The 15815-nt window shown below is 44.6% G+C and overlaps 1 protein-coding gene across 5 annotated transcripts in view; it reads right to left on the minus strand.

Annotated features, from left to right (window-relative positions):
• Positions 1–12773, minus strand: part of LOC147033279 (beta-2 adrenergic receptor-like) — a 96149-nt gene extending 83376 nt beyond the window's left edge. For 2 of the 5 annotated variants that reach the window (XM_085871512.1, XM_085871511.1), the window contains exon 1: positions 11506–12757. In XM_085871512.1, coding sequence (XP_085727638.1) covers positions 11506–12153 — 648 coding nt within the window. In that variant the 5' untranslated portion in view covers positions 12154–12757. Of the gene's footprint in view, positions 1–11505 lie in introns of all 5 variants that reach the window. The other 3 variants (XM_085871509.1, XM_085871510.1, XM_085871508.1) reach the window with 3 other exon arrangements.
• Between the last annotated feature and the right edge of the window lie 3042 nt (positions 12774–15815).

A 15815-nucleotide genomic window follows, 5' to 3' on the forward strand; every position in this document is an offset into this window, starting at 1 on the left:
CTACAATATAACTTGAAAATTATAATGTTATCATCTGTAAACTTACTTTTGAAATCACAATGTATGAATAATCAGAATTATCACGGAACAATCTTACCTACATTCGTTGAGAAACTTCCTCTTCTTCCTCTTCGCTTACGTTTTCTGAGATATGTGTTTTTTCTCGTTTAAGTTAGAACATCACTTATAACTTGTATAATGTTATCATTTATAAACTTAATTTTGTTCACTTGAATTTTGAAATCACAGTACAGTGTATCAATTTATCAGAATGATCACCAAAGAAGCTTACCTACACAAGCTGAGAAAGCCTTGCATCAAAAGCCTCTGTTGTGCAAGTACGCTTTTGAGCTTTTGGAGCATCTTTGATTTAATGCATTAAGTTTTTTTTTTCTTCTTTTAGATCCTTGTGGAGGATCTCTAAGTCTTACTCACGTTGTTGTTCTTGTGGGCTTTTTTGTTTCACAGCCTACAGTTTTCATCGAAACTTCCTGAAACTTGGCGTATATATGTAAAAAATACCCTGCGCAGACAGTAACGATCTCCGATTTTGAAAATTCCTCCAAGAAAAAAAAGTTATGATGTCAAAATATCTCTGCTAATGGAAATTGTCTAAAAAAATTATCTCCGAAACAAGGCAAGCTTTTTGAATTCTGTTTGCAGGAATCGAACAGGACATTAGCAAAGATTAATTACCACACATATGATACATCGCTATGACGTCATATCAATTTTTATGACGTCATTCCTATTTTTTGACGTTTTTTGTTTCATTTGTTTCACAGCCTACAGTTTTCATTGAAACTTCCTAAAACTTGGCATCTACATGTAAAAATAGCCTGCGCAGACAGTAACCATCTCCGATTTTGAAAATTCCTCCTAGAAAAAAAAGTTACGACACCAAAATATCTCCGCTAATGGAAATCGCCTAAAAAATTATTTCCGAAACTAGGCAAGGTTTTTGAATTCTGTTTGCGGGAATCGAACGGGGCATTAGCAGAGATGAATTATCGCACATATGATACATCACTATGACATCATATCAATTTTTATGATGTTATTCCTATTTTTTGACATTTTTTGTTTCACAACCCAGAGTTTTCATCGGATCTTCGTGAAACTTGCCATGCATATGCAGAAAGCCCACGCGCAGGGAGTAACCATCTCTGATTTTGGAATTTCTTCCTAGAAAAAAAAGTTGACGTCATAATATCGCCGAGGAAATCGTCTATACCATGACCTCCGAAACTAGGCAAGCTGTTTGAATTTTGTTTGTGGGAATCAAGTTGGACATTAGCACAGATAATTTATTGCAAAGCTGATCCACAACAATGACGTCATATTCATTTTTATGACGTCATCATAAAGAGGACGAGGATCTTCGCTCATTCGAGCTTGTTTTTTTTATCCTTCACCAAAGAGTCACCTCCAATCCAGATTTTATGTCCATTGGAGATCAGGGGAGTGCTCGTCACATTCCACATATTTTGATTTACCTGCCGATCGCATCATGCACCATCTGGTTGAATTGTTCGCATTAGTGGGAACAATCATCTGGGTGGCAGACGGACGGTTGTTCTTTGCGGATTATGCGGCTTTACCGTGTGAGATATACTCCATGGCGATGCTCACCATAACAGATGGGAGGTGTGCCTGATGTATAAACTACTAATGTGGTCATTATCGGTTGGATATTTATTCGTGTGCTGTCCTGATGAGGGCAAATAAGCTCGATATCGGATCTGTGGCTCTGTTTGATGTTTAACTGATGATGACCATATAATCTTTGTCTCTTTGACAGAGTCACTCAGCCGAGGCCTCTGTGTTGGAGGTGACGCTTTGGTGTAGACTGTGTCTAATGGGGATCGGTGGAGTGCTCGTGACACTCCACATGTTTACACGCATGCATGTACGTGTCAGCGTGTCTCCTCCATAACTCCAAAACTATAAAAATCGAGTAGCCTGAAACTTTGCATGCAATATGAGAAAACTCCAAGGAAGTGCAAGAGTGAAAATTGGGTGTTTGAGTTAATTAAAATACCCCCTTTCAAGATAATTAATGGCCTCATTTAATTATATCCTTCATCAGGTGATCCTTGGCCACCTCGCTGTTTGGGGTCTTAAGGTGTTTCCTGGGTAACCTCACTGGGGTCTGAAGCCGCAATGTTTTATGGCCTGCTCAACCAAGATTTGACTTGGAACAGGCCGCAACAATAAAATATTTTTTTCACTTTCTTCACTCATATCATCGAATGCCTGTTCGTCATAGCTATGAATCGCTGGGTATATTGCAATGCTTGCAAATGCCTGGAGATGCAAGCATTCGTGGCTTTATTTCATTTGCACATATGAATAACTGAGAGAATCTCTTAAACTAACCAGAATTACAAAATCACAAAATGTAAACTAACCAGAATTTCCTATATGATATATAATATATATAAATAAATATATATGTATATAATATTGTTGCGAATTCTGGCCCGCCTGGCGTGCGATCGGCCGCGTAACTAATAGCAGCCACCTCGCCCACCGGGACGGGCAATTCAGTCGTGACCCTCCTGGAACTACCGCCAGGAGCCAGTCACGGGTGGAGGTTTAACCTCACCACAACCCAGTCCGCATTCTACCCGCGCAAAATAGGGTGAATCACCGAATGTCGATATACCTAAGTACCCGCGCGAGTAGCGTACCGAGGAGTTGTACCACGCCGCAGGTCGGCTCCGGACACGAACCGCTTAAGCAGCTCGTTCCGTGCTAAGGGGATAACCGAGCGGAGTTATCGCCGACCTCGATGGTTCAGATTACTTGCTGGGTGTCTAAACCCACTACCAATCCCTTACGTGATGCAATATGGAACTTTCAAACAAGGGAAAAGACGCAACGAAACGGGAAAACAGTTCAACAAGCAAGTAGTTTATTACACACTCAGACAAGCACGTATTTTACAGCCATACAAAAATGCACGTATACAGTCAAAGCAATGAAAGCAACGCAGAGCTACAACCGAATAAAGCAATGTACAAGCACTTATTCAGGTTTACTTAAAAGACTGGCACCAGACACACATTTACACAAAAAGCAAATGAAAGCCACCCTCATAGGCAAGGGGGCAGACAGGTCCGTGGACCAAATGTACGTGGGACCTGGGTGAGCGGCCAGGTCCACGAGACCGAAGGGGTCTTACCCGTGCCCTCGTGGCGCGATGGCGGGCTAGCCGCAATGTCAGCGTAACGTGTCTGACTCCGTGCCACTGGCGTGGTCGGTGAGCTCTTTTAGGCGTGTTGCGCAGGCACGTGTTGGTCGGTCGACACCACAGTTGGGGCGGGGAGCAGACGGGGTTACCGGCGCTATGTCATTGCGGATGGGGGAAATTGTTGATGCGCGGGGTGGAGAGAGGGGAATGGCGGATGCTCCGTCCCGCTCGCGGGGCCTTGGGACCGCACCGACTCTGGCGAACTCTCGCCTCTGAGCCCTCTTCCCTGTCCCTGCTTCACTCCGCGACTCGTCTCTCGACATCAACTCCGAGCTCCGTCCCCTTCGCCGTCCGATCCCCGCAAACACACGACTCAGACGCCACGACCTCCGTCTTCACTTGATCAGCCAGCCCAACACAGCACCCACAGCTCAGCACAACCCAACACTCACGAGTCGCCTTGTGCTCGCGTATTTATAGACCGGGGGAGCAGCGTGTATGCTAATTCGCGGATCAAAACGCGCTTAGAGGCGGGGCCACGCCACCCGACATTTAGCCATTGGTCGGGCAAAAAGGGGCGTGAGCCTTTTCTCATCCGATTTCCCTCCTAAAAGGAGTCCACATGCATCGCGCTTGGGGGCAGGGCCACACCACCCGCCGTTTAGCCATTGGTGAGGCAAAAAGGGGTGTGAGCCTCTCCTGATCCGATTTCCCTCCCGTAAAGGCATCCATTTGTACTCGCGGCTCGACGCGTTCGGCAAGAATCACCGAACGGGCCCTGGACAGCACGATGCCCGGTGCCGACAGGTGGCGTGGCCGATGGTCATGGAAGGAGAAAGGCGAAGGTGGTGGGGGGTTTGCTGTGGTGGTTTGAGTTTGTTAGCGGGCGTCGTTTGGAAATGGCGGTGAAGCGATGTTTGCGGGATGGAGTTGTGGAGGTAAAGAGGCGAAGGTGGTTGTGTTTGAGTTGTTGGAGGATTATTGGTCCAAAATAACGATAGAGAAAGAAAAACGGCTAACTCAAAGCGTCGCAGCCCAGATGAATCACACATATTCCCTTTAAACAACGGGTGTGGACTACCTACACATGAACTTATCGATATATCTAACCTGAAGACCTTTCTGGTGTATTGAAAATTTCCACAGCCGTAACAATATATATATATATATATATATATATATATATATATATATATATATATATATATATATATATATATATATATATATATATATATATATATATATATATATACACAAATTCACCATGTCAACAAGACACAAAATAAAAACGATTGTTGCTTTTATTGAAATTCAAGTTCAGATTATTTTTGGCCAAAGGATAAAAAAATCACCACAGCTGTCATTTCTGTCAAATTTGGGAAGAAATCTGTGCATAATTGGAATGAATCTCATCAAGAGTCAAACACTTGCTCTACCACGTGTTCGAACAATGTGTCATTTGAATGTTAACCAAGGCAATTATTTTGTCATCTGCCAAGGTACAGGATGACAAAATAATGCACCTTGTCAAAATCAGTCCAACGCTGCCATATTCAAGCACAGGGGCATTATTTTGCTTTGATATATACTATGAGTTAATGTGCTTTTAATTTTAAAAGTTGATTGTGGATCACTAAATAGAATGTGTTTGGTACTCAAAGTGTGTTCGTCTATAACTAACTAAAATAAGGCAATTCTCTGTACATGGGTATGTACCTCTGATCATTATAGAATCGAAAGCAGCTGGGCCAATCTCCACCAAACTTTACCCATGGTTATGTTATGGTACCCAGAATGAGGTCATTGGCATTAAATAAATCGGATTGCTGTTGCTGTTGTATGTCCTTCCCATCATGAGAGACAAATTTGAGCCAAATACAACAAAGAAAGGCAAAATTAATGAGCTCATAAAAAAGAAAAGTTGATGGTCAAATCAAGGGTCCAGTTAAGAGAGAGAACCCCCAGGAACCAGGCAAAACACAGTCATTACGCTTATCAACTAATACTCACTGGGAATGACATGCTACCGACTGAGACCTATCCTGGCTCAAGTTATTGTCTGCAAAAACAATTGATCACGCATGTTGTACTGACGTTTCTATTTGAGAAAAATAATCGTGTCATGACAGAAGAGAAGAGAAAAGCGCAAAGATTTGTTGACCGATATCTGTACAGTATTGTCAAACAGGAGGAAATGAGCTCTTCAATAATGCCAATTTACTGAAGTAAAGCTGTAGATATTATATTATAAATTAATTCTTGAGAAAGTTTAATTAAATTCATTTTGCTGTGATGAAATACTTGTCCGTAATTGATAAAGTACAGAGAAAGTGTACATTTAGCTCCAAGAAAAAAAAAATTGCCATTAATTTTGAAGTTTGGCAATGTTTAAAAAAATCAATCCCAGAGTGTATCACACATATTGTTGCTGTTGCCAGACTCGTCCAGTTGCCTGGTCTGAATCCTACAAACTGTGTCAAAGCAGTCATGTTGGCCAACTGATTCTGGCACTCCGAGCAGGTTCCCAGGCCTGTTTGCCGCGTTACCGTACTCAGTGGAACACCTGAGCCAATCCGGAGGCGTGCTGATCTGTACCGTGTCCCCGATCACCTAAAGTAGTGATCAGAGTGGAGATCGCCGGATGCAGGTAAGTTTTCATACTTGGCACTAATCTCCACAACCCAATTGGTCCTTTAACAGATGTTAAGTACTAAAAACGTTTGCTATCAGGGCAACCTGGATCACTGAGTGACCAAGTGATTTATAATTGTAAAAGTGTATTTAAAGCAAGCAAAAAGGGTGGGAATACACAGAAGCAGTACAATTATTCATGATACACCCATACATGCTCCAGAGCACTACGAACAGTAGTTACCACAACGCACACAAAGTGAAAAGCAGGGTGAAGGAATTGGTGTCCCTCCATCTGTCTTATCAGTTTATGATCGAGGACCAACTTATCCAAATCGAATTTATGAACACGAATCTGAAAACAAACATGTTATTTAACAGTACTTTGTCTCTGAATTCGTCCTGATCGCACATGTTCAGAGAGGAGTGAGAATTGTTTTTACTCTGTCTGTCTGTCTGGCAGTCAAACAAAATCGAAAATCATTTCAAACAGGAAAATTACTGTTTTTAAAGATGTTATAAAGGACACATACAACAGGGACAAATAACTAATGCAACGCGTTAATGGTGTAATAGACTGCATCAATGGTGGTAAAATGGCAGTAAATTCCAGAATTATTTTATTTATACAACTTTTACAATCTTAATTTTATATAAATTGAATTATATACTTGAGCACTGGAGAACACAAATCGCCTCCTTTGCACTTTCAAAACCCCTCCATTTTGCAGTACTTGGACATATTAAATAGGGTTGTGTATGAGGGCGATATATAAGACTGCTTCAATAGAGTTAGCCCTTTGATCCCTGAGCTACTTGGACTTTTGGCTCCTCTACCCTGCGCTCCCTGGAGAAAAATCCGGCCACTCGGATATATGAAGGTTTGAATAGCGGCTGGTAATACGGCAGCTCAGGTTCAAAGGGTTAAACGTCCAGCATTTTTTAATGATCTTTGAAATTTTAATACTAATTCATTATCTTAAATTTTGACATCTTCAATGATATTAATTAAATTGAAACATATACTTGAACACTGCAAAGAATAACTAACGTGGTTTATGAACTCTCTAGTTCCTCTAAGTAGAATGAACTCTCTTAGTATGAACTCTCGAAGTAGAGATATAGTCCCGGTGGGAAACAGTTCGTGCCGTGAGCAGGAACTCGCACAAGGAGAAAGTGGGTGCGGCTTGTGGTGGTGACTGGTAGACGGTTGCAGGCAGGTGCGTCTTGTGCCACGAAGAAACTCCAGGGGTCTGTGTGTATCTTTCCGCGCCAAGTTCCGGAGCATCTCCTCCCCCACTTTTATTTGTGTGCATCCGTTTGTCCATCCGTCTCCTCGATAACTCTAAAACCATGAAACCGAGCGGCCCCAAACTTTGCATGCACACTGAGGGAACTCCAAGGTGGTGTATGAATAAAAATTGGGTGTTTGAGTTAATTTAAACACACATTTTGAAGATAATTTTGGTGGTGCTCATCACGAAAAACCCAAATAAACCCTACCAAGATGGCAGCGTGCCATCTTGGTCAGCCCTTTGTCAGATCACAAGTCTTAAGGCACCATTTTTTTGGCCTGCTCAACAATCTTGGCTTGGAACAGGCTGAAACGATTTCTTAACAATAACGTTTTTTTCCCCCACTTTCCTCACTTATATCATCGAATGCCTGATCATTATACCTACGGATCACTGGATACATCGCAATGCTTATAAATGCCCAGAAATGCCAGTGTTCATGATTTTATTTCATTTCCGCACATGCGATAAGCTCTAGAATCTCTTAACCTGAGCTGAATTTCAAAATTTAAACTGTGGAGTTGACCTTAGCAGCAGTTCTGAATGCTAAAAAAAAATTGTTCATTTGTCCAAATCGGAGATTGTTTGACACTCCGAGTGTCTCCAGGTGCATGGTGCTTAATATAACTGATCGGCAATTGCCAATCGCTTGCCAAGCCTGCCGTTCCTTATCAACAGTTTTGTTGGAGTGCTTGCTTGAGTACTTAAGACACTTGGCTGGTGCTCTACAAGCTGCTTGGTTGTTTGTTTCAAAGTCATGGCGATACATGGCAAATGCACCCATGGTGTCAATCCCCACGGTGCTGTGTTGGGTCTCATGGTGCTGTGCGGTGCCTCAGGCGGTGTCTCGCCTGCTGAAAATGTGCAATTTTATCTTTAGACGATATCACTTTGTTTAACCTCTTTGTGCAATCTGCTTTCATTATCCACCAGTCACTTCGACATCAATTCATATATATATATATATATATATATATATATATATATATATATATATATATATATATATATATATATATATATATATATATATATATATATATTGTTGTGGTTGAGGAAATTCACAAACCACCATTCAGGTCCCGTAGGTGAGATATCTCTGTAAGTACATGTGTAGTTAGCCCCAAACCCGTTGTTTAGAGGGAATAAAAGTGATTCATTCGGGCTGCGACCCTTTAAGATAGCCGTCTTTCTGTTCTATCTTTATTTTGAACCAACCATGTCTAAACCGCCATCACACAACAACCACCAACCGCAATGCTGCTTCACAACAACAACAACGCCAACAGCCACGACCTTTACCTTCACAGCTCGCTCTCGCAAACATCGCATCACCACCATTCCAAGCGTCGCCATGGCTATCACCGCCACAATAAACCCTCCACCACCCTCACCTCTTCTCCTTCTGCGGCCATTCCCGCACCACTTGTGAACACCGAGCGTCAGGCTGTCCTGACCTCGTGCGGGACGCGCGCCGAGCCTCGGGTGCAAAAAGCGGCCTTTCCGAGGGGAAGTTGGATCAGGAATGATACACGCCCACTTCTGTTCCGTCCTATCAGCGAGCGCGGGGCGATTTGGCCCCGCCTCCAGGCGAGTCAGAGTAGAATCGATATATGCAAATTCGAGGATCAGGGGAGGTTCATGCCCACTTTTCCTCCGTCCAATGGGCGAGCGTGGCTCCGCCCCCGAGCTCATCCTGATCCGGAAATTTGCATATGGATTCTCCTGCCGTACTATAAAGCACCGAGCGCGGGGCGAATTCAGTCAGTTTCTGTTTCGGGCTCGGGCGAGTTGGAGAGGTGTGGCGGCGGTGAAGTGTGGCAGCAGCAGTCAAGACGGGTCTGGAGGAGGGTCGGTCTGTCGGGGTTCGGAGTCTGTCGGGGAGCTGCAGAGAGGGGAAGCCGGGAATGCGGTCGAGGTCGCAGTGGAGTCGCTCGTTGCGGGACCCAAGCAAGCCAGCTATCCTCTTTCCCCAGAGCATCAACAACCCCCCCTGTTTCCCCCCGCGCTGAGATAGTGCGAAAAGGGGGCCCCGTTCCCACCCCATTCCAAGCAGTGCCAACGAAACCCACGGAGGAGCGCGGAGTCGGGGCACCGCCGCGGCATTTGCGGATCATCACAAGACGGGTAGGCTCCACGCAGTCTCGTGCCACAGGTCTGCCCCCTTGTATTTGAGGGTGGCCCTTTTTCTTTTTCTTTTGAGTATATGTGTTGTCAGCGCCGTCTGTAAAGTAAAACTGTGTAAGTGTTGCCGTGTGCTCGCGTAGTCGGTAGTAGATCTGCATTGTTGTGTTCCTTTTGTTACATTTGCTTTTGGTGCATAATTGTTGTAATTGTATATGTGTGATTTCCGTTTGCCGCGGAATAAATGTGCCTTATGTTGAACTGTTTTTCCCGTTTCGCTTCGTCTTTTCTTTAATTGCATCTCCATCTTACTTCACGTAGAGGGTTGGTAGTGGGCTAAATACGCCCGATAATTAATCGGAACCGTCGAGGTCGACGATATAACACCGCTCGGTTATCCCGATAGTACGGAACGGGTCGCTTAAAGTGGCCCGTGTCCGAAGTCGACCTGCGGAGAGGTGCGATCGCCCGGTCTACCCTCCGTGTGGGTACTTAGGTAGGTCGAATTTGGCGAACAACCCTATCTCACGCGGGGGGCCGGTTGGCACGATCGTGGTGAGGCCAAAAGGCCCACCCGTGACTAGTTCCCGGCGTTAGTCCGAGAGGGTCACGACGGAATTGTCCGTCCGGTGGGCGACGTGCCGTGATTCGAGTTACGTGGCCGCTCGCACGCCGGCGGGCGCGAATTTGCAACAATATATATATATATATATATATATATATATATATATATATATATATATATATATATATATATATATATATATATATATATATATATATATATATATATATATTTCCATCGACCTCATGTTCTGAGTTCCGCCATGTTGGTTTGAGTTGGGAAAAGCAAAGGCTGACATTTTGTGTTCTGTAGTTTAATTTCTTTTTTAATTGAATTTTAATAATCTTCCACTTGAATTCCTTTTTCAAAGAGCTCTAGTCAAAGGTAAATCTTTGTGTTTGTCGTTTTTATGTACTTGATATGTATGTAGATTTGCGTGTGTGTGTGTGTGTGGTTATTCAGCATAACATATCATTCTCTTTGCTATCCCCACCTCCTTCCCTCACCTTTCTCTCTCTCACCCACCCCCTCCACCTCTCTGTCCCCTCCTCACTCCCTCCTCCTAGTAAAATTCAGCACTCTCCTCCCACACCTCTGTCTCCCCCTCTCTTTCTCTTGTCCTAAGGGTATTTTCATCCACCACTTCAGCCTTGAAAGACCCCAAAGTCCCCGATGACCCTTTAAGACCCCGATGACCCCAAAGAACCATTCGACCCCAAAGACCATTTACTTCCTTAAGATCATTAAGACCGTGACGACCCTTTAGACCCTTTAGAGCCTTAAGACCCAAAATACCCCTCAGGACCTAAAATACCCTTTAAGACCCTGAAGACCCTTTTGACTCTGAAGACCCATTAGATCCTTACACCCTTCACACAGATTAGACTACTTGGACCTTTTTTACATGGTTGAGAGATTAGATCGACCCCTTAGACATTAACTACTATTGGAATGTACCCTTTCGAGTTTAGACCATCTCAAACCTTTTCAGCACACACCACACAAACATCTATAGTCTTCTTGGAAAAACACAGACCATACTTTTTTCAGCAAGTAATTCACAAACTCAACCCACCCAGTGGATGAGTGCTATGCTATCTAATATCTTACCTGTCATGGGGAAAGGGTGGGAGTCCAGAGGGAGGAGGTGGAATGGGAGGAGGCAGGGGAACTGTTGGGAGGAGAGAGGGGAAGGGGTGTGTTGGGAGGAGGAAGGAGTGATGGGGGGGTGGTGTATGAGGAGATGGCAGGAGGAAGGGCAAAGGGTGGGTGGGAGAAGGGAGGACAAGGGGTGGGTGGGGGAGGAGGCAGGGGAAGGGTGGGATGACAGAGGGTAAGGGGTGGGAGGAAGGAGGGGAAGGGATGGGGTGTGGGGATGTAGAAGGAGGGGGGATAAGGGAGGATATGGAAGGAGGGAGGGGAAGGGGTGGGATGAGGGAGGGTAAGGAAAGAGGTGGAATGAGGGAGAGGAAGATGTGGGAGGAGTGACCCGGTAACGTTGGGTACCTTTGTGTAAAAAAAAACAAAAAACATATATATTATATTCAGGTATATTGAGTGTTTCACAAGAGTTTGGGAGTTTAACCAGTGCTTAATAGAGATTACAACCTCAACATTGGTGAATTTCTGTACCGCATGGACTGTACACAGCCGCAACATCGCAATGCACGAAGACCTAGGACGACATGTACCTTAGAGTAGAAAAATATCATGGCGAAGAGAGGCAGGTAGAATGACACAGCAGAAGACACCACAGCATACGTGGCATTGATGTTGAAGAGGCATTCGCGTGAGCTGCAATTCCCAAGTTCTTCGGGTTGTCGCTGGTCCTGCCACCAGCCTGTTCCCACCGGTATGAAGGAGATCAGTGCCGCCACGAGCCACACGCTCACGACGAGCAGGCACACGCGCGCCTTCGTGAGCACAGCCTGGTAGCGCAAAGGTCGTGTCACAGCGACGTAGCGTTCCACGGCGATGAGGCAAAGCGTACCGATGCTCGCTGTCACACACATGATATCTGCGGCTGTCCACAACTTACACGCGCCCTGCCCGAACGGCCACTTTAGGAAGAGGGGAACGGCGGCGAATGGGACCACCAGGATGCTCATGAGGAGGTCTGCGCATGCCAACGAGGCCACCAGGTAGTTGGTCGGTGTGCGCAAGCGGCGCACGCGGGCCACAGCAGCGATGATGAGCAGGTTCCCTAGTACAGCGCAGAGAACGAACACGGCGATCAGAGCCCCTAAGGCGGGCAACCACGGTGACTTGTCTGCGTGGCAGGCGTCTGAGAGGTCGGTGCTCCCCACGGTACCGTTTGTGGATCTGGGCGTCGGAGGCATGGCCCTCTGAGTCCCACGAGTGGGACTCCACGGTGGTAGGCGCAGTTACAGCATGTTGGGGACTTTGCGAGTGATGCCGACGAGTTGTCCAGGGGGTGTCGGGCAAGATGTCCGCACGAGGCGCGTTTAGCGCAAAAATAAAACAAATTACGGTGAACGTCCATGCATTGAACGAAAGAAGAGTGGTGGAGGAGGAGGAGCTGTGCGGGCAAGAGAGGTGTGCAGGTGGAGGCGGTACAGGGGTAGAATGTAAAGGTCGTACAAAGTTGGTGAAGCTGCTTGGACCAAATAAAGGTAGGATTATCCTCCTGTGTAAAGGAAAGGTAGGGTGATTCGCCAGGTGAAGACAAGGTAAGGTTATCCACTGGGTAAAGGGAAGGTAGGTTATGAGCCGGAGAGTAAAGGTGAAGGTAGTGTTATCCACTGGGTAAAGGGAAGGCACGGGGTCTGTATCCCAGATCGTGCTAACGTGGTTAAACCTGCTCCAGTGAGGGCTTCCCCGGGTCGAGGCACCAACAGTCGAGTTGCTGATCCAACGTCACCGCTGGAACCGCGGCGCGCGACACAAAATCCGATATGCCCCTTTCATAACCGCCCCCGAAATATCCGGCAATGCGGTTGCTGTCATGTGGGGGGGGGTAAAGTCACGTGGTTATGCAATGCGCACAACAGATCGCAAGCAGAGAGAGACTTTGAAGAACACAGCAAAATTAACTCCGGTTGATGTGGATCTCTACAATTATAATCGTATTAAGAACATCAATGATAACAACAATACTGTATAATTGCTGTTGTACACAACAGAACATTTTTTTAATTACACTTGTTCCAGAACGGGATTGTGTGCTCAACAAGGACAGATATTTTTACCGACAAGATTCATTTCAAAGTTTTCATCCAAATCACTATTGTTGTGTCCATCGAGTGAACGCAAACTAGTCTGTCCTGGTGGTTGCATCATTTATGATTTTAGGTATGATATATAAGGGTATGTATGCTGTATATAAGTGCTCCATATTATATACTGCGGTCGCAAATTTAAATTTTCCATCTGCACCGGCACACATTAGCCCCCTCCTTTCGAAACGTAAGTCGGTTGTGTGTGTGTGTGTGTGTGTGTGTGTGTGTGTGTGTGTGTGTGTGTGTGTGTGTGTGTGACGCCCACCGTGGACACCAACAACGCCCCGAGACGTTCAGTCCCCTCCTAACGGACCCCTCCGAGATGCGGCGCCCCCTGCTGACACCACGGATCCCGTGACTCTTGCGGGATCAGATGAAGCCGTGTCGCGCCAAAAGGCAGATCCGGCCGGCTCTGAGGAGAGCCACCTCAACCTCGACGGTGGATGCGAACCTGCCAGGGAGACAACCACAAAGTAAAAATCGATTACAATAAACAGAAGACCGTGCCTGTGGACTTGCAAGTACAGGAATTAAGTGAATTGTTTGTGTGACGTACTGTGTACGTACGTACGGACAAACAAAACACAGCCGCATCATCCTTGATGTTCCTCCGATGAAGAAAACGTTCCCAAAATGAAGCAATTTCGCCGAAACCATCGTCATCGAACAATAAAGGTCTTGGAAAGAGATCGGCGCAAGAAGCGCACAACGATCCAACAAATACCAATATCTTTTATTTTCCAATATTGATAAATACTTCTTCTTCTTATTATTCATATAAGATACTTCTTCTTCTTTTTCTTAATACAAGATAATTCTTATTCTTATTCATATAAGATACTTCTTCTTATTCTTCTTCTTCTTAATACAAGATACTTATTTTTCTTCAAACATGGATGCAATAATAAGAAGAAGAACTATAACCAGAAGAGGAAGAGGAAGAAGAAGAAGAAGAACTATAACCAGAAGAGGAAGAGGAAGAAGAAGAAGAAGAACTATAACCAGAAGAGGAAGAGGAAGAAGAAGAAGAAGAACTATAACCAGAAGAGGAAGAGGAAGAAGAAGAAGAAGAAGAAGAACTATAACCAGAAGAGGAAGAGGAAGAAGAAGAAGAAGAAGAAGAAGAAGAAGAAGAACTATAACCAGAAGAGGAAGAGGAAGAAGAAGAAGAAGAAGAAGAACTATAACCAGAAGAGGAAGAGGAAGAAGAAGAAGAAGAAGAAGAAGAAGAACAACAACAACAACAACAATTCAATACAAAGATTTTTCATATAGACATAATACGTACGTGTTTACGGGTCGTAAATTGTAATAACAATGACATGGGAAAGTAGGAACGTTACTCAGCTATAAATTATAAATGTATTCATTATTATTATCGGTCTCGGGAGTAAGAGATTATATTTATGTCTCCCAAAAGTGTGACGTTGCGGTTTGGATTGCGTCACAGCACAGAGCACGTGCTTTGGTATCATCACAGTGTGAACTGAAACAGGACTTGGTGGAGCACACACCTCCTCCGAGCTGAACACTCCACGATTTGTATCCCCCCCAAGTCCTAAGAGGCCGGATCCGGATGGGAACGATCGATACACACAAGGAATTTGGACGTACGCGAAGGCCATTCGGCCCATCATGCCTGTGCCGCATCAACAACAGCCCAAAATGGAGATGAAAAAGAAAAATGTGAAATGTTTTTTCTTTTTGTAGTTTTTTTATTTTATTCGGGGAGGGGGGAGGGTGGAAGGTGATTCTTTGGTGAGAAACAAACAACATAAAGCACAATCCTGGACGGGTTGAATTAAAATTGATCCCTCGCCGAATACAACCTAAAACAAGAAAAAGAGCAATCAGAGATTGCAGACCCTCGACAGGACTTCTTTTTGAGTGGTTTTAATAGGCTTTTAGGCTTTTTATAGGTATTTTTATAGGCTTTAGGGTAAATCAAAAATGGCTGCCAAACCATGTGACCTATGACATCATATGTGTGAACCTTTTGTTCCTCATGGACAGGCAGTCATACACGTAAAGTTTCGCCTCGATCTGTTCAGCCACTTCAGAGAAGAAGATTTTTGAAGCTTTTGTTTTTTTTTTTTTAAAACAATATGACCGATGACGTCATTATTTCTTTTCGGTGGACCATTTTATCCCTAGATGGCGCTCAAAAATGTTCATACTGATCGGATGTGGCGTTCTACAGATGCAATTGTGACGTCATAATGAGGGCACCTATGACGCCATTAAAAAATCACACTAATTCCCCATGAGGAGTACTTGCTACATGCCAAGTTTCAATTTTTTTTCCTTGGTACAGTTTCAGAGATACAGAGGTCCAAAGTTTTTCCGTTTTTCTGATATGGATGTCATAGTTATCAATAAAAAGATTATGCTGAAAATTTCGTGTCAATCCGACAAGCGGTTGCAGAGAAAAAGATAAAAGTTCTGTGCAGCTTAAGGCTAAGTGCGCGACCAGTTCACAAATCACCATCCTGTCGCACTATGGCGAGACGAGACCACAAGTGGCTTCCTGAAACCGACTCGAATTGACACGCTCGTGGCACCACCGCGTGGGCAACAGAGGTAGTTCGTCCATTTCTCGAGGATCGGGTAAAGTTTCCATTATTCGCTTCAAACATGCACAAAAGTTCGGCATCGACGACACATCCCTCCCGACACGTGGCCAAATTTTCCTGAATCAACGAAAATCAAATCTTAAATTTATTTTGAGGGTTACAAATAGGATAGGAGAGAAGATTGATGAG

This window comes from Eptatretus burgeri, chromosome 2 (assembly GCF_056783735.1).
Source record: "Eptatretus burgeri isolate ZD-2024b chromosome 2, Ebu_testis_v1, whole genome shotgun sequence".
NCBI lineage: Eukaryota > Metazoa > Chordata > Myxini > Myxiniformes > Myxinidae > Eptatretus > Eptatretus burgeri.